Consider the following 19,479-nt stretch of genomic DNA (forward strand, 5'->3'; position numbering starts at 1 on the left):
GGCGCTCTTGACAAGCGCCGCAGCGTCCTGTCTCCGCCGTGTAAAGCAGTGCCCCAATGTAAACACTGGAGAGCTGCTCGGCTCATGTGCTACCGGCCGCACTCCCGAGCCCCGCCGGGCTTACGCCGGTGACCCGCTCCCACCCCGGCGCCGGGGACACCTCCCCGCCCCCTGTGCCCCCCCAGCCCCCGCCCGAGCGGCGGCAGGGGGTCAGTCGGGCAGGGCGGGGGGCGGCGCGGCAGCGGGCGGGCGCCGCGCCCCTTGCGGTGACGCGCCCACATTCCTGCCTGAAGAGCGGCGGCGCCCCGAAGGGGCAGTCAGATGGGCAGGGACGCCGGAGCGGCACGGACGCGATATTTTCTTTCCTTTTGATACCTCTGACTTTTTTTACGTGATTTTTTTTTCTACCTTTATTTATCTAGGGGTTTGTTTTCGCTGACATTTCATAGTTGAGGGCTTTTTTTCCCTTGCAAGAAGTAGCAGCGGACAGGAGCATCTCGTTATTCCGAGGCTTCGGGAGAAACCCTCGCTTTCAATTTGTGCTTAGAAGGTACGGCAGGGGCTGACTGTTACCGGGCCGCCAGGAGGAACGGGGCGACTTTTCGGACGGAGCGCGGCTCGTCCTTCGCGCCTTTGTCCGACGGCAGCGCCCCGGCTTGTGGCCAAGACCCTGCCGGGCTCCGCCGAGACGCGCGGAGGGACGCGCCGCCGCCGCATCTCGGAAAGGTGGCAAACCCGCAAAGCCACTGCGGCGCGACGCAGTCCCGCCACCGGTTTGCGATTTTCCATTGAAAACGCCGGGACGCGCGGTGTCGCCGGCGGGGAGGGGGGAGGTAAACACAGGGAGGGACAGCCGCGGGGTGAGAGGCTCCGGCAGCCGATGTGGCAGTCGCCCATCGGTGTTGCATCAGTCTGCTCTCCGCTATCGGGGCGGGGAGCGGGAGGGGGGGTGTGGTGCGGCGTGGCGGTGCCGCGGTGGCGGTGGCGGTGCCGCGGTGGCGGTGCCGCGGTGGCGGTGGCGGTGGCGGCGCGGGCCGGGCGGTGGCAGCCGCGCGCCCCCGCCGCGGCGCGGGGCTCACCTTTGTCCGCGCGCCCCCCGCCCCGCGCGCCGCTGGTAGTTTTCCACTCGGCGGCGGGCGGGGGCCGCGGGGCCACGTGACGGCCGCGCGCCCGCTGCGGCACTGACGTCGCCCCCCGCCCCCTCGGCAGGCGCGGCGAGTCCCGCCGGCAAGGACAAAAGAGCGGCCGCGCCAGCGCCGACCCCCGCCCGCCAGCATGAGCAGCGCCGAGATGGGCAAGTTCAACATCTCGCCCGACGAGGACAGCAGCAGCTACAGCTCCAACAGCAACGACTTCAGCTACCCCTACCCCACCAAGCCGGCTGCCATGAAGAGGTGAGCGGGCTCCGGGGACCCGCGTGTCCGTCGGCGATGGGTGCGGGAACGCGGGGATCGCTGCGGCCCGACGCGGGCGCGACGCGCGCTGGTACGGTGGCGGGTGGGGTGGTTCCTTGGGGGTGATTCCATCGGTTTTTCCTTTTCCCTTTGAAATGGATTGGAAATGCTGATCGGGGAGTGAATATGCGAGTTGCCCGTAAGAGTCGCTAATGATGCAATGTTGTTTTGCAGCCACTATGCGGATATCGATCCAGAAAACCAAAATTTCTTGCTCGACTCCAACCTTGGAAAGAAGAAATACGAAACTCAGTATGTAAGTACCCAGGAATGACGTTCCAAATAAACAAACAAACAAAAATGTACTGCCAAATTTACGTTTGCTTTAAATGTGATGAGTAATAACTTTCTATTAATTATTACCTATCATCTTTTCCTCAGCATCCGGGTACTACTTCCTTTGGAATGTCAGTATTTAATCTGAGCAATGCTATTGTGGGTAGTGGCATCCTTGGTCTTTCTTTTGCCATGGCTAACACTGGAATTGCTCTTTTTGTGTAAGTATCTTTTGATTCATCAAAAAACCTCCATCTTTCTGGCGTGTAATTCATAATGGAAAAATACTTGGTGTAATGATACGACCCCTAGAAAATATCCAATCATTTTCATAGGTGCGAAATTGCATTTCAGAATTTATGGCTTGTTTTAAATTTAAGGATTGTGATACAGTCAGAGGAACCTGCAAAAATTAAACAGATTCATTGGAAGTTCCGCAACCCTCAAAAACATTTCACAGTGAGTTTTACTTGACTTAGGTTAGTAATTTCTCCGTGAATAACTGACAGACTTTCCCTGAAAGTTCTACTGTCCAAGTCCTAGTCAGGGATGTGGTCTAGCTTTCCTCAGCTAACATCACTGTGCCTACAGAGTTACAATGCACTTAACCAATAAAGAAGTCCATTTCATTGCTATGCTTTCACTTAATTCAGGGATATGGTTTCAGTTACACCTATAAAAATTTCTGTCTGCCTGCAAGGGAGGGATGTGGAATAACCAGCATATATTTATTGGGCTGTCTACATTGGCAAAAGCTTTGAGGTGTAGGACAGAACTACTATAATGTAACTGGAAATGACATAAGGATACAGTTATGCATAGTGCTTTTAAATGTCCTGGAAAGTACATTTTTCACATATTAGAGGCAGTTCAGTTCACACAAGATGTAGTATCAGTGACTTGGCTGCAAATGAGTATCCATGGATATGTCTAGAGGATCTTTATGTTTTTATCCTGGAAATAGATGAATGTGCTGAATGTTCAAGAACATGTGAAGAGCAATGTTTAGTTCAAAATTTCCCTTGACTCTGCTGCCAGATTTCCAGAAAGTAGGTCAGATTTACTTCCAGATGTTTCACAGTGTATCGGGTGGTGCTCAAGTTTCCTGAGGAAACTACCAATGTGTGAAGTTCTGACCTAAAGGATTTTAAGTATATGGTGATTTGTAAATATTTTACCAAGATTTTCACGTGCTTAGATGATGCTAAACTGGATGAACCACTATTTAGAAGAGATACTTCATCTCTCTATACATCAGTTTCATGCTCTAAAGACGTTCTGTGGCATATGAAAAGTAATCAGTGTAATGCACATTAGACTGTTTCTGAGGAAAAAACAGTATTTAAGGTTAGCTATTTGAACAGACTTGGGGTGTCCTCTTTTCTAAGGAAAAACATGTTCAAAACTGTCAATTTAACAGTTGGGTGCTGAGGCAATTGAGTTGTTTTTTATTTCCAGATACTGTATTCAGATCTATTTGCTTTAGTGCTGTTTCAAAGACAAGCTAGCTTGTTACCTTTCAAAACTTGTAGATCATACAGTTCTAAGGCAGGAAAGCAGTTAATCACTGCTGATACTGAGGATTTATGATGACAGTGAGGGCATTGCAGGCATCCCTTAATAACTAGGTTACAGAATCAGATCCAGATGCAGTTGATTAAGGCAGTAAGTTCTTCGAAGACTATGGAGGCTCTTGTGTAAGTGCTGTGACTTGTCACTTGTGTCAGCACTAAGTAAATGAATAGAATAGTCTGGAAGCCAGAAACAGAGCGAGCTTTAGGATGAGTTTGCTGACTGATCTTGTCCACGCTGTAGACAGCTATTTCAAGTTAGGACTGAGAGGTCCAGGGTCTGTGCTGTTTTAAAGCAGTGTAACCCTGGCACATCTCAGCCATGCTGTTTCTACCTGATGGCTGAGTCAAATCCACCTGTCAGAAATAGAAAGGTTTATTTGTATGCATGTGTTAGTGTTGCATTGGCACAGTAACATAAGTTCCCTACACAGATCTGTGAAGCTTCTCAGATCTTTTTGTTTCCAGTTCTTTGTGCTGTATTTACTAGCTTCGCCAACATTAAAAATGACACTAAAGGAAATGTACTCTGGGAAATGAAGTTTGCCCTTTTTAAGCCATTTTTGATATGCTGATTCTCAGGTTTCGTATTAAGCAAAATGCTTGTATTGGTATAAAAAAGACAAGGGGAGGGGTTTTAATGCTTTGTAATTTTCCACTGTGTTCTCCAGCAGCCGAGAAGTCCCCCCTAGCGTGCCACTCCAGGAAGTGCATTTGTTGTGGGAGAGATTTGTTATTGAGAGATCCAGATTTTAGGTGATGCAAATATGCTTCTGAAAATAATATGCATTGCCTGTAAAAGCTGTGGGGAAGATAGACAAGCCACTAGCGATTCCCATGTAAGCACATCTGAAGAGTTAACTTTTGAGGGAAGAATTTTTTTTAAATGACAATAGATGTGTATTTCCATTTGAAAACACAGTTCGAAGTGAGTCTGAATTTTCAGTTAGTTCTTTAAGGCTTTTGCAGTTTCATCGTTACATAAAAAAAAAATGGACATAGCACAGGTTTAAGCTGTAAAGCTGATTTCTTTTAAGACCAAGAGATAATCTTCACTTCAGCTGTAGACAACCTCAACTGTATGTTCAATAGGTGGATGACACACTGTTGAACAGGGACAGGAAGATAGGGAAAAATACATTTTCTTACAAGGATGCAAACCTTCCCCCCTCAACTGCACACATTCCCATTGATACTTCATTAAATTATTTATTATCAAATGTAGCTAAGTATAATGGCCTTACACTCGGTGATGCTTATGCCGCTTTAGACTGAATAGAATCGTTGTTCAAGCCTATATTAGAATTTCTTTGTCTGCCTCTACAATGCAATTTAATATAAAATCCTTTCTACACACAGCATTAACTGGGTTTTCAGAACACCTTTAACTGACCTTAGAATCTACATTTTTCCCATATAATGTTTTAATATGGATAATGTTTATATTTGGTACATTTTTATTTAATAGGGTTACAATAAGTCATTTATGGCTATTACAAATTTGCGTGTTTTCCTCTCCCCAGGATACTCCTGCTGTTTGTCTCAATATTTTCTTTGTATTCAGTGCATCTTCTTTTGAAGACTGCCAATGAAGGAGGTATGGCAAATTCCTATTTTACAAATATGTGGTATGTGTTTCTTATGGTATATTCGTGAAAAACATCTTTCCAATGGGATATTGTATTTTCTTCTAGGATCTTTATTGTACGAACAGTTGGGAATGAAGGCTTTTGGTATGGCTGGAAAACTTGCTGCTTCTGGATCAATTACAATGCAGAACATTGGAGGTGAGGACAAGATCTTAAAATTTTTGTCTGTACTGTCAATAGTAATTGTTCCCTGCTTATTCTTGGAGACTTATTTGTCACACAACATGTGTTCATTAACTGCTTGTGTTCAAGTGAAGTTATGAAACATGTTATGTGATTCTTGCATCGTGTGGCATATTCTATATTTGTAATGATCTATGATGTTATTCACCTACAGCTATGTCAAGCTACCTCTTCATAGTGAAATATGAGTTACCATTGGTCATCAAGACATTTATGAACATCGAAGAGACCACAGGGTAGGTGTTAGAACTCCTCATCAGAGAAACTATTAGGAGAAACAAATACGGAGACTGTACATATTTTTATATGAAGACCACGTTCGGTACACCGTAGGGTAGCTCCTTATTCAGACAGAGATACAGTAAGTTTTCCCTTTCCCTGAGTGCTTCACTTCATTTAGATCCAGCCTGACCTGGGAAAAGGGTAGAGAAATACAGGTATCGCATCATATTGCAGAAAGCTGTTCTGTAAGGAACATCAGGTAAGTGTTAATGTATGTACCAGTCAGTACACTTGATAAGGAAAGATAAATGTCATTATGGTTGATTTTTTTGTTTTGGTTTTTTTTGTTTTCTTACTGCGTTCAAAATGGTTTGGTCTGATTAATTTGGTTTTCTAGTATTAATACTGTGGCAAATGATTAAGTGTAAGACTAAGATGCAGTTATGCAAGGAATATCTTAAGGAACAGTTCTCAAAAAGATACAGAGACTAAACATTGACCTAAACCACAGTTTATATGCCCAAGACTAGAGTGGTAGATGCCTTGCCATCTAGTCCTGGAGACACCTTGACTCCAGAGTGGCTTTAAAAAGAGGTTCATTTTATCTAACCATATTTTGAGTTCACCATTGCAATGGTCTAAGTACAATCAGTGGAGAAGGGTGATCCTCTGCAGTGGGCAGTTGGGCACACCTGACTTAGACACATTTTGCACATCTCCGAAGAACAGTTGATCATATCACTCTGTATTGAGAGGGTGTGTAAAAACGAGATGCCTGAGTTCAGATGGATAGAGTTAAGTGCTATAAATCTCACTCTTCAGAGTTGTACTTCTGTGCCTTGTCCTGAAGTGTCCCAGTCTTGAGAGGGCTGAGCAGCTCAAGACTCCAACTTACACCTAAGCCTGAGTTCAGAAGGTAGGCATTTTTCTGCCATGTTCCCCAAGGGGTTCAAGCCATTTGGTGATGTTTATACAGCTTGCTGATAGATATTGTCATAATAACAGTGCTAGCCATATCTTTTTTCCTTTTTTTTCTTTTTTTTTTTTTTTTTTAATGTACTCGAATACTGCACCTACCCTATTCAGTGGTGTTATGTTTACAAATTCTTTGCTGGGAAGGTTCATTTCTCTCCTTTGACTGAATTCAAATCCAAATTTTTCAATTCTTAAGAGAGCCCCTGGAGTAGCCAGTATTCAGAAGGGGGCTTGGAGGCAAATATTTTTAACTGTCCCATCTTCAGTAAAGAATTCAAAACCGGTTGCAATTCAAGAGGGAAAGTTGAAGTCTGTGAATCTCAGTGGATACAGCTGCTGCTCTGCAAATCTGGCAGAGAAAATTAAGAAATTGAGATCTGTATCTTAAATGTTTTCTTGTTGTCTGGCACGAGGTTGCTGTACACTGATTTAAAGCAAATATTTTCTCAGTGCTCTGGCAGTCGTGAACCCTGTTTAACTGACTCTCTCCATGCATTGCTTAGGGGAGTCTGGGTGGCTACCATTGGCATGGATTCCACTCTGGCAGCCTGGGGCCTAAAATGTAAGCACTTACCTGTTTAAGTGTCCCAAAATAATGCTTACTGTAAAAGAACTTATGGATTTCTGAGACAGTATTACAAATACGAGCTCCATTATTAAAATTTGCTTAGCAACTTCCAAAGTCCTTGGCTGTGTTTTAAAACTGCTCAATCACATTCTTTACTCTTCAGGACAGAAAAACTTTGAAGTCCTTGATCTGAAAGTCCTGATGGCCTCTATATGGTATGCACAATAGCAGTGCATGTTCTTGTGATTGTATCCACTGCAAGGAGGTTTTTTGGTGTAATTTCTTTTAAATTTGCCATGAGTCTACTATATTTGAAAAAAAGACAATGAAAGGTGTATGATGTTAATGTCCTATACATCTGAAGTTTCTAAAATACTCCTTTTTTACATCTAGTTATCCCAGATAAAACTGAGGAGAGACCACTACATTTTTGCATTTACTGTGTAAATCCAGAGCAAGTCTGTTAATTATTCCATATTTCCATTACCATATAAAAGGCTATAATTCAGCAACTGAGTTTGTGTATACAAATTTCAAATCAAATTATGTTTACCTAAATAGTATACAGTCCTTTTTAAAACAAATACTGTTAAATGATATCATAATAGGATATAAAGTATTAATACTTGTGAATAAATGTGTAACTTAGTGTTGCTTAAATTGCTTAAAGCATATAGGATGGTCCTGTAGGACTTTGTTCTTATGTATTTCAAAAAAAAAAAGTTCATCTTCTAATGCTTAAAAATGTTTTGTGAAAAAATAGCTGCTGGTCCTTACAGAAAAAGTGGCAAAAATGTTCTGAAGGAAGAAGCTTCTGAAGTTCTTACCATGTTTTCCCTACTGAAAGGGACTAAATGTGCCTCCAAGAGACTCCCAGTGCTTGTTGGAGTTTTCTCAGCCAGTGGGCTTGAGCTACTGCCTTACATTCAGCCCTCACCTGTTTTTCTTTAACTCCCACAGGGCACCTAGCAGAATTTTATTTCCATTAAAAGTGGAAACCCTTCTGGGGCCCTGCAATATTCTAACACATCTGGAGAGTTGAGAACCAGCACTTAAGAAAATTATATTTTTTCGCTGATTGATCCCACTTGACTTTTTTCTAACCAGTCATTTACTTTTCTGTCTTCTGACTTCCAGATGTTATTTTTATAAAAGGACACTAAAGGAAAGGCACAATGCAGGTTTGGGGTGAGATAAGAAGCTCTTGTAGGGTGTTAGGTCCTCTAGGAAATTAAATGCTGTCATTTGTGACATCAGGTAGTGCATTTTTTTTAAGGAGCCATATGTTCTAGAATATAAGAGGGAAGACTAAACTGCAAATGTAATTTTTAAATACTTCATTGCTTACAAATGTTGCCTTCTTTTCTACAGAGAGTGGTATCTCAATGGTGACTATTTAGTGCTGCTGGTGTCTGTCATCCTCATTCTTCCCCTGTCCCTGCTGAAAAATCTAGGTAAGCAGTACAGAGCAATCAAAATAAAAACCCATTGGAAATACTGTGCAGAAATGTGTTGATACAATGTTTAAGTCCTGAAACGCTGTGCGAATTAACAGCTGTCTCCAAACTTGTCTGTTGGGACTAATTAGCATTTAGATAACTGCTGTCAGTCTCCTTGAAGAAAGGAAAAAAAAATGACAAGTATACTAAATTGCAGATGTGTTTGTGGAAAATGAAAGGACAGCAGACAGGATGGTTTCAGAACAAAGCTCAACAGTAACTTATCCCAAAGTTTGACCTATTTTGGTCAATGGTGAAATAATACAATATTGTTACCAGCTATCCTGTAACAGCCTTCAAAGAATAAGGCTGCTAACCCTGGACAGTATCTTTTCATTTTATATCCTGAGGAGTAACAGAATATTCATACCAGATGCTTTATCTGAAATGGCTGTAATTCAGTGATATATGTGAATAATTCAGTTAACAGGCTGTTAATTCAGAGAATCCTGTAGTGGAACTTCATTAACTGAGAGTCTCAATGTGAATTACTCTCTCAAATTACTATTTTCTAGAAATTAAGTAAATCAGTAAAAATAAAAGGAAAAAGGCTAAGTTGTCTGATAGGGCATGCTATTAAAATTAATCTTACATCATTCTTAGTATGCAATAATCAATTCATATAGTTGTTGCTGTGGGGGTTTTTAGTTTGCTTCTTTTCTTGTAAGTTAAAAAGTTTAACATTACAGACTCACTGTATGTACAGACCCTAATATGTCTTTCAAAACCTTTAGATCTGGGTTGGGATTAGCAGAAAGACAATGAATAATTAATTTGTTCTGTGTAATGCTAAGGAAATGAAAATCGAAAGAGATCACTTGATAGAATATGTTTTGTCATAATGTTTTGACTTGAATGGTGTTTCTGATTACTGTATCTTAGTTTTTTTCTTTCTTTCTTGATCACAGGGTATTTGGGCTATACCAGTGGCTTTTCCTTACTTTGCATGGTCTTCTTTCTGATTGTTGTAAGTATAATCTTGTGAACTTCCAGTGCTTGTAAAACTGCATTTCAAAGTGAAATTAAGCAGTTTCTAAAAATTTTCATATCTTGCATTAGTCAAAGTTATAAATGCAGGGCTTTATTTCCAGGTAATTTGGAAGATGTTTCAGATTCCTTGTCCTATGGACAGTGTCATCATGAACGTCACATTAGTTAATGCAACAGTGGCACCTTTGGTAGATGGAAATATAACAAGCGATGATATGTGCAAGCCAAAATACTTCATCTTCAATTCACAGGTAAGTGACTGAAAATCAGATGATCTGTTGAAAATAACAGAGATTAGGTAGGTAGCAGACAACTTAGGTCATTTTGCCTTCAAGCAGTTGCCCAGTTTTAAAATTGGGATACATTAAGACTTTCTGTTCCAGTAGACTTGGGCACTGTTTACCGCATGCAGACTGGATGTTTCTACATGCCAAATACACAGAAATTAGAGGAGCTTGAGATGCCTGTTTGAATGGCAAAAAACATATTTCTCATTCTTCAGCACAGCATTTCTCAGGCTTTCTCAAGGAAGTTAGTGAAGCATTTTAAAAAGTAGATTGCAGAAGATGAAGAGAATTGCACAAGTGTGAAAATAGGATATTTGACTTGTTCCTAGTCACAAATTCTTGACTCATGAATGCTCCCAATTATAGTGGTGAATCTCCACACATGTGTAATACTCAATACCAAATTCAAGATATAATGGCATAAACCTTTGAATTGCTGAACATGATTTTGAATGCAGATACATTCAGCTCATCATGGACTTCAGTGATATTTGAGACTATATTTGGTACCTCAGGGTCTGGGTTTAAGAAAATATGAACTTGTTTTAACTTTTTCTGAAGTTTGCATTGTAAAAAATAGCTGGCCTTTATCATCAAATAAGGCCAAAACAGAAGAATCTCCTTATGACTCTGTAAAGTAAATTTCTAAAGTCTGTTGAGATACTTAAGAAAAATGCTTCTTTTTTTTCAGACTGTTTATGCTGTCCCAATCCTAACATTTTCTTTTGTCTGCCATCCTGCAATTCTTCCTATTTATGAAGAACTGAAAGGGTAAGTGTTAGACATAATCTCTAATTTCACTAAACAAACAAATATAGCATGAAGCAGTAAGTTCTCACTACTAACAATGCTTCTTTTTCTTACAGCCGAAGCCGGAAAAGAATGATGAATGTGTCCTATGTGTCTTTTTTTGCCATGTTCCTCATGTATTTATTGGCTGCTCTCTTTGGATACTTGACATTTTATGGTGAGTATTGCATCTCTGCATTCTTTAAAATTGTTTATGTTTTGCAAACTCACAGTATTTTTTAAAAATAGAACAAGCAAGCATTTACTATGCATTCTAAATATACACTGTTGGTTGAGCTTGTTTTTTTTGTACTTCTATAAGTGCACACCCTGAAGGAGATCAGTAATAGAATTAGGCCCAAGACGTGGGATTAAAATTGGATTAAACCAGATTTTGTGCCTCCAAGTCATTCCTGTGTAAAACAGATAGATCCTTACAGGAGCTCTTGAGGCTTTCAATTCCTTTGATGATGTAACTGTGAAATTTGTGTGAAATCTAGAGCAGAAACACATGTTTAAGATGTATGTCAATTAAATCTAATTAAAATACTGTTTTCTTTACAGGAAAAGTTGAACCAGAACTGCTTCACACGTACTCTGCTTACCTGGGTGCTGATGTTCTCCTTCTTATTGTGCGTCTTGCTGTACTTATGGCTGTCACCCTCACTGTACCTGTAGTTATTTTCCCAGTAAGTAATTTTATTTTTAACACCTGTGCTGCTGCAGTCATTTACTCATTTGGCAACTCCTCTTTATTAATTGAACAACTGAGGAGTTTTTCTCCTAACTGAAAAAGGAAACTTACTCTGATAAACTTCACAATTTATACCTGTACCGTTCATTCAATAAATATGTAACATTTACTAAGCAGTAGATACAAATATATTCAGTTGTATTGTTTTCCTGGTATGGTTGCATTGGGGAAATGAAACAGATTGCCTCTCTATAGAAATACTTACACTGCTGTATTATCAGCTTAAAAAAGCCAGCATGTTTTGTACACCCATTGTGGGCACAATCTGGCCATTTATGTGTATATTTTTGAGCAGCATCCTTAGGTGTTAGAAAATTTCCTGGAATTTATTTTTGTTCAAACCAGATACTTTTCCTTGGCCTTTTTCTCTGTATTACTTTCACCTTCTTTTAAGATGTGAAGCATTCAGGAAAAGGATGTTAAAATACTTTCAGAAGGAAGGTCTAATTGAGGTGACAAATCACTGTCTTCCAAAATGAAGGCTAAACTGTCTTCTTTCTCCCCAAGATCCGCAGTTCCATTACGCAGCTGCTGTGGGCAGGGAAGGAGTTCAGTTGGTTGCGTCACTGCTGCATCACCGTTGCTCTTCTGGCGTTCACCAACATGCTCGTTATCTTTGTCCCTACTATTCGAGACATCTTCGGATTCATTGGTAAGCATTTTCTTGTCAGATCAAGCTTTCCCATTTCAGAAAGAGCAGTTCCAGTCTAATTGGAGTATGTTTACCTGTTTATGAATACTTATTTCCATGCTTTTTCACTGCAGGTGCTTCTGCGGCTGCCATGCTGATCTTTATACTTCCTTCTGCCTTCTATATCAAATTAGTGAAGAAGGAACCAATGAAGTCAGTGCAAAAGATTGGGGTATGTATAGACAAATATGTAAATACACTTCCTTACTAATTCAAAGCAAAAAATTTAATTATCTTCTTCATGATTTATGAATTTTGAAGTCCTGGTGAAGGTAGTCAGTGAATTGGCATTTAATGTTATCTTGTGTAGTTGCAAGGAGTTGCATAGAAGCTCAAAACCAAGGAACTGGCCATCACAAGACTCAGTTCACTTCAGTGACTTCTCTCACCCCCTTTCCTCCCAATCTCAACAGTAGCTGGGTCATTCTGTTGCTGCTAAGAGCCAGATTTCAACACAAACCCCTAAGAACTATATTTTAAAAGCCTTAACATTTTAAGACTTATTTACATAATTTTCCCCATGAAAGCTCATCTCTGCCAATTGTTTGGGTTATCTTTATTGTTCTTGGTGCTCTTACTAATCACAGATATACTGACTCATGCAATCAGACATACTGAGACAGAGTCAAGTTAGCACAGTGGCATAGCCTGACTGGTATCAGCAGCTACGTTCACTTCCTTTGGTTGAGGGTGAGGTCTGCCATACTGAAAATAAATGTACATTGTGATTTGAGAAAGGAGCCCAAATATGAGAAAGGTACTTAGCTCATTGTCATTGACTTGATCTTTTGTCTCTTTTACTTTGTCCTCTGTGAGCAATGGCATTTGTGATATACATGGGCGTGAATTTGTAGGTGTATGTTGTGGTTTATCAACAGAATCATAGCAGAATCTGAAATACTTCTTTTGTGTTTTCTTTTTCAGGCTTCATTCTTCTTTCTAAGTGGTATAATTGTGATGACTGGGTGTATGACACTGATTATTTTAGACTGGACCCAGAATGTTACATCTGATGGCCATTAACTGCCCTGGTTTAATCTCTGTAATACTCCACTTCAAATGCCAGTGTTCACTCAGATACCTACTGAGAACGAAAATGAGCTATTCAGCTTCCTTTAAAAGGCAGATTCTTTGTTGATGGTTCTTCTGATTGTAGAATATCTGAACTCTCTCCTTAAGAAACTATTCTGCATGATGGAAGTGGATATTAACATCAAACCACGTGAGTGTCTGGCTGAAGGAAGTGACAACTTTATTCCATTCCAGAGAATGGACAGAACTCTCTGTAGACTTTTATCAAGCCATGTTTGGCTTTCGTCATTGTTACTCGGATATTTTGTTATTTTACTTGAATGTGCCTAATGGAACCATTTGATGTGAGAAAGAACTCTTTAATTTACAGCAAAGTGTTTAAATAACCAATGAGAGAGCGAGAGAAAGAGAGAAACACTATTATTTTTTGTACCAAAAATTCTTATGGACCTCAAAAGCACTATTTTGACTTTAAGAAACATTTTTCTAAAAAGAATGAAAAAGTAACATAGAAGAGCTCAGAAAAATATTTAATTAGTGTCCTAAATTAAGCTTAGTTTGACTTTCTTGATCTCTTCACTCATGTCACCAGTGACAGGACCCAAGGAAGGGGCATGAAGCTGAGTTGGGGGAGGTTCAGGTTGGACATCAGGAAAAGGTTTTTTACCCAGAGGATGGTTGGGCACTAGAACAGGCTCCCCAGTGAAGTGGTCACAGCACCAAGCCTGACAGACAGCAAGAAGTGTTTAGACAACACTCTCAGGCACACGGTGTAGTTCTTGGGGTGCCCTTGGGGTGCATGGCCAGGAGTTGGACATGGTGATTCTGATGGGTCCTTTCTCACTCAACATACTTTATGATTCTGTAGAGGCATAATTAGAATAAATTTTATTTTAAAAATGCTTCTAATGACCAAAATAGAAAATAAGCTAATTCAGGTCAAAATTCTCTGATACTAAATGCTTTCCATGAAGTTCCCGTAGAGAAACTAGTACTAAAAATCATTTCAGGCTTACATAATTAACTAGAGTTACCAAAAATGGTGTGGAAACGCAAATTTTCAAACTTTAAAGAAACCCACCCTTTAGAAAAGGGTACATTTGAGAAAAGAATAGGCAATCTAAAATTGTAAAGATGGCCATTGACATTTCCCTTCTTGAGGTACTCAGTAGTGCAATTGAGTAAAACAGGGTTTGGGGTTTTTGCTTTTTGGGGTTTTTTTTCTGTTGTAGATAGAAACTGAATGGCAGTGAAGCATATGATGCCATTAATACAATCTCCCTCCTCAAGTTCCCCTTATTAATAAGGTCCATTGTCAGTTGTAACAATGTTTGCTGGGATTTTTTCTATCCAATCTATCTTGAAACACTCTGTAGGAAAACAAAAAAGTCCTAATGTAGTCTTCTAGTTGTATAATATTCAAAAACTGTACAGTATTTCGCAAATTCCTCATCCGTTATTGGATTCTGAATTACTTGACTATTCTGTTTCTGAGTCAAATCCACAAAATAACTGCACCAATAATTCATGCTTGGTACAAACTCTCTTCACATACGCAACTGGGATTTCTCTTCCAATTTATACTGTATAGTAGTATTAAAGATAACCTCATAGGCTGGATAGTCATCTCATACTTGTTTGCTTCAGAAATAGATAAAGTTTCTAAGGAGCCCTAGCTGATGAAACAGGTGCTGTATGGTTGTGATGAGCTACTTTGTTTCTAGTGCATGTTTGCTCTTTCATTCTTGTCCCAGGTTGAAGAGAGGTAACATTTGTATAACAGCGTACTTGGCTTATAAGAGGTTCTCAAACACAGCAATATTGGGTACAAAAGCCTAGATAGAGATTATTAATGAAATAATCATGGCAATGTGGTCAACTGTCTTCATCTGACATGATGTTTTAAAAATCCAATTTATGAAGTCCCACTTGGTCATTGTGTCAGCGAGACCAAGTAAAGGCCTGTAATCCGTTGATTAAACAGTGCCTGAGACTTTTTTGCTCTTGTAGAATTAATCAGAAATAAATCTAAACAATAGTCACTATTCGGCAGATAATGTCAAGATCTGCCCAGCCATTTAAAATCTATGGAAAAACAACTGCAGGTATTTTGTATTGATACTTCTGCATGACTGTAAGTACTGGTCACTAAGACTATAGTGTAAAACTGTAATAACAAGTTAGATTCCTTGTGTATTATTTGTATTATTAATTCAGTGGTACTCAACTGGCAATTAATGATCCTGGAGTCAGCAGTGACTAACGCTCCGTAGGTACTTCCCTGCCTCAGGTACTGTACATCCATGGCTAACTATCCCATGTTACCTGATCTCCACGGAAGTGCTGGGCACGTGCCTCCTCAGTACTTTGGCAGCTTTTCTTCTTCCTCCACAAACGTGCAAAGGTGGAAGGGGATTAAAATGTTGTCTACCTTTGAGCAATTTGTAGCACATAAGGGATGAAGTGCTTCCCTTGCCAGTATTTAAAAAAAGGAAAGATAGTGAGAAATATCCTCCTTTCTCACAGCAACCGTAGAAGAGGAAGGAGTTGTGAGAAGTTACTACAGAGTCCTTCTTGGCAACCAGAAGGGAAGAAGATTTTTGTGATGACACCTCATAGTGTATTGTACGTGTCACTAATTCTCTGAATGTAGCAATTTCCAGATTATACATTATGTGTTAAATAATTTGATGACTGACTCTCCACCTGCAACAGTTGAGTTCCACTTGGCTGGGTTGATTTCCAACATGTGATTTTTTTTTTTTTTTTTAATGATTCTTTTTTTCCAAACCTGTCTGTTTAAAATTACCTGCATTACAAACCACCTAAAAGAGCAGCTTCAGTATTAAACCACTGTTCTGTCACCTCAGTTAGACATTACTGTCTTCCATGATATTTCAGTCATAAATGTAACATGTTATTTATAAAACATTAATCCATTAAAACTAAAACTATTTTTCAATATTTATGATAGTCTATGTACATAAATTGTATGTGTGTATATACTGTAAGTATAATGTATATAATGTAGGTTTGGAGTCCAGAATTTATGTATATATTCCTCTCTCATTACTGATTGTTACATCATTTCAAGGAGTTGTCCATGTTGTACATCTGTGTAACAGCTGTCAAAGGAAAGAGCCTTTTTCAACAAAATGTAATGCTTACAGAGATGAAAGAAATGTGTTACGCCTAAGGTGTGTAAGAAAACACTAAGATTGTATTTATTACAAATGTATATGTTGCAATAAACACAGGAATCACTTGGGTCCATAGAAAGCATTGTCCAGGTTCATGAGTACTTTCTCTCCAACATTTACCATGGATGTCACGATCCCCTGAGCGCAGCAAGCTGACACCTCTGCGATCTGACGCTGGTCAGGCCGCCAGGTCGGAGATCCCGCGGTACATCCGTGTACATATGTAAATACTGCCTTACCCATAGAGGCCAACAGCCTGGCCGCGCCTGCTGGCTAGACTCCGGGCCAGCAACACAGTTTCAATGAAACATTGTATGTTTGTTTTAACGGAAATAAAGAAATAGGTAATCCTAATGAAGGGTGTGATGTTTTTCTTGGGGGGGAAGCAGGTGGAGGATTTTCTTTAGGGATGATGTTAAAAGTGTACCTTTAATGCATATTTGAGTTGCTGATCACTTCAGGAAAGAGGAGGGGTGGAAAATGGCATAGAACTACATCCACGACTCATGACACTTCAAGGGTAAAGAGAACAAGTCTGGGCTTGAGAGATCAAATTCAACAAGGAACCTGCACTAAGTAATTTCTTTTATGGAAAAGGCATAGCTGGAGACAAGACTCAGTGTGTTAGATCTTGTTATATGTGTAATGAGTGAGTGAGTCTTGCTAAAATCCTATGCTACTTTCCTTCATTTGAATCTCCAGGAGAATTACTGCTCTTGTAAAAAATTACAAAACTGCTATGTCAGTTTGCTTCCATTTTGGAAACTGAGTACAAACCAAGTGTAGCATATGTGTTCTTGGTTCTCCATAAATCCATATCATGTCATAGGACTATCTGTCCCAAATATTCAGAACTGGTTGAGAGACGCCAGGGTTGTAACTCAGTGTGTCGTGTAGAGCAAAACACTATACAAAATGAATACTTAAGGATAGTTTAATGCTCTGAAATTAGGAAATCCTCAATTAAGGTTGCATTAATTACAAGATTGCAAAGTATTTTTTCCTGGAATCTTCACTGAGTAGCTGTTAATTATTTTAATTTTTAAGATGCTTTCTGTGTGTTCACAGAGTTTATATGTTTGCACAAAATCTAAAGCCCATCCTGATGAGGGATGAATGCCTTCATTTCTTTTTAGTTCTCATTTTAGTGGCATGTTTGTGAAACATAGATTACTTGTTTTCACAGTGTTGCAGGCCTTTAAGAAGGTGTTAATCAGTATACAACTCTGGAGCATAGAGAGGAAGTACTGTGGCACAGCCATATATGAGTCCACAATTTAATGTCCTCCGCTTGCTTATTTTGTATTTCAGCATTTGCTTACATGCATCTGAAGCACAACTTCAAACAGGTTTTGCATGATGATCATTCATGGAACAAGAACCCTAAGCACCAAGCTAGCCATTTGGAAAGGGTGATCATGTCTGGAAAGGCTCCATTCTCTTAAGGTGTCTGCTGTCTCACAGGAATTTCCTAGCACTGCAGAAGCCCTTCCTCTAGAATGCTGCTCGACAAGCTGGACAATTAAGCTCAGCTTTACAATCAGGCAATTCCATCAACATGAGAAGCAGTCTTTCCTATGTCTTATTTCTCACAAGAATGAGAAAATGGCACATCATGGGAGATGAATGAGATGGTGCAATGATTTTCTTGAAAAGGAACTGAAATTACATTGGGACGGTGTCTAAAACCCCATGCTTTGAGCCTCTCTATCTGCCACAAAGTCTTTGCTCCAAAAGAGGGTTTTCACTTCAGGTTTATTCACAATGCTGAGCTTTGTGAATGGCTTGAGGTCTGTTCAGGAGACAGATGGCACTATCTTCTAGTTCCCCTGAAATTGCTTCTTTCTTCCCCCCTGGGCTTTCCAAGTCTTGGGGCAGGCCCCAAGGTCATGCCTAGCCACCTCACCCCCAAGTGTTCATGCAGCAGCTGGATTGTATCAGGTCATGTCCTCAGGTCCCCTGTGGCTTAGCTCATATCCCTGTTTGCAGGGCATCACAATTCCCATCCAGTCTGTGTGCACAGGTTTCCTTTCTGGAGACACAGAACAGAGCATGCCCAGGGTGTGCCCATATTTCAGCTCCAGAAGAAACCAAGATGGCACGAGGCAGCCTCTGTTCCATCAAGGAATGGGGACATACCATCCCATCTCCAGTGTAGATGTGACCAGAACCAGTTTCCTTGGCCTTTCTGCTTCCAGTCTCTTAAGTGTGACAGTCCAGATCTCACCTGCTTTCACATGCATTTCCTTCTGTCCCCTTGCATAGCTGCTGTTGTAAGGTGACTCTTTCTCAACTCTGTCATTCTTGCTTGCATCTTTGTCCCAGTTTGCCAGGTCCTCTGGAATATCACCTCTTGAAGTTCCTCTTGCAAGCCACCTTCCTTCACCCCAATACTTTTCTGTCTATGTGCCTGCCCCAGCCCAGCACCAATCTGTCCACATTTTCTTTACCCAGGCACAGCTGGAAATATTCCTTTGATTTTTCTAGTATCTCCCCCCCTGGTCTCCTCATGGCCACCACTGTAACTATAAGCTTTATTTTCTGGTTCTCTGGCCACCCCTCCTGCTCTCCATCAGCCCAGAGAAGGCCACTTCTGTTGCCATGAATTTTCCTGGTTTGCTAAGCGTTCATATTAAAGGAGAAACGTGCAGTTTCTCACGCTGGTGAATTGTAAACACAGGACCATGTTTTGTAAATATTGGCAATGTTATGAATACTTTCTCCAAGAGAAGGGGAGGTTGAATGACAGCCTCCTGGACCAATGTGACAGGAGAGGTGGCGATACCCTTCTCCAATCCATGGTCACCTTGACACAGAGATATAATGGAAAAATAAACTAAGGGCAGGGTCTTCTGCCCTGCTGCTGTTGATGCACCCAGATCTGTGTCCCCAGTCTGTTTTCCTGGTTGGGCCTCCACGGTGATAACTGGCGCCTATACGTGGTCAAGTTGCAAGCTAGTGAGGAAAGAAAAAAGAAGAAAAAAAAAAAAATCTGCCTTCTACAGCTGCAAAAAGAAGAAACCCACGATGTTCTCAGAAGAACGATTGATGATGGAACTGCTCCACTCCTTTTTGTTGTCCTGTGACGCTGACTTAACCAGGAAACACGTGAGAGAACTATTTAGCTGGGGAAAGAAACTTGGAATTTTTTATAGTGCTGAAAAAGCACTCTCAATCGACCCATGGAAAACCCTGGGGGAAAAACTTTTTTTATCCGTTCTGAACGGAAATATGAGAGCTAGCGCTCTCTTAAGGACCTGGGGAACAGTCTTCCCACTTCTAAAAGAGGCTGGGGAGGACTTTGAAGTTGATTCTGGGTTTTCGACACAGAGCAGAAGC

At 40.6% G+C, this 19,479-nt stretch overlaps 1 protein-coding gene across 1 annotated transcript; it reads left to right on the forward strand.

Annotated features, from left to right (window-relative positions):
* Positions 1 to 318: 318 nt before the first annotated feature.
* SLC38A2 (solute carrier family 38 member 2) lies at positions 319 to 16,494 on the forward strand. The gene is made up of 16 exons (XM_063396585.1): positions 319 to 550; positions 1,210 to 1,394; positions 1,629 to 1,710; positions 1,836 to 1,951; positions 4,825 to 4,898; positions 4,996 to 5,088; positions 5,288 to 5,369; positions 8,270 to 8,352; positions 9,306 to 9,364; positions 9,489 to 9,638; positions 10,366 to 10,445; positions 10,541 to 10,641; positions 11,028 to 11,152; positions 11,725 to 11,869; positions 11,983 to 12,080; positions 12,833 to 16,494. The coding sequence occupies exons 2-16, from the start codon at positions 1,276 to 1,278 to the stop codon at positions 12,929 to 12,931; spliced, it is 1,506 nt and encodes a 501-aa protein (XP_063252655.1). The 5' UTR covers positions 319 to 550; positions 1,210 to 1,275; the 3' UTR covers positions 12,932 to 16,494.
* Positions 16,495 to 19,479: the final 2,985 nt, after the last annotated feature.

The sequence above is a fragment of the Prinia subflava genome, chromosome 4 (genome assembly GCF_021018805.1).
Source record: "Prinia subflava isolate CZ2003 ecotype Zambia chromosome 4, Cam_Psub_1.2, whole genome shotgun sequence".
Lineage (NCBI taxonomy): Eukaryota > Metazoa > Chordata > Aves > Passeriformes > Cisticolidae > Prinia > Prinia subflava.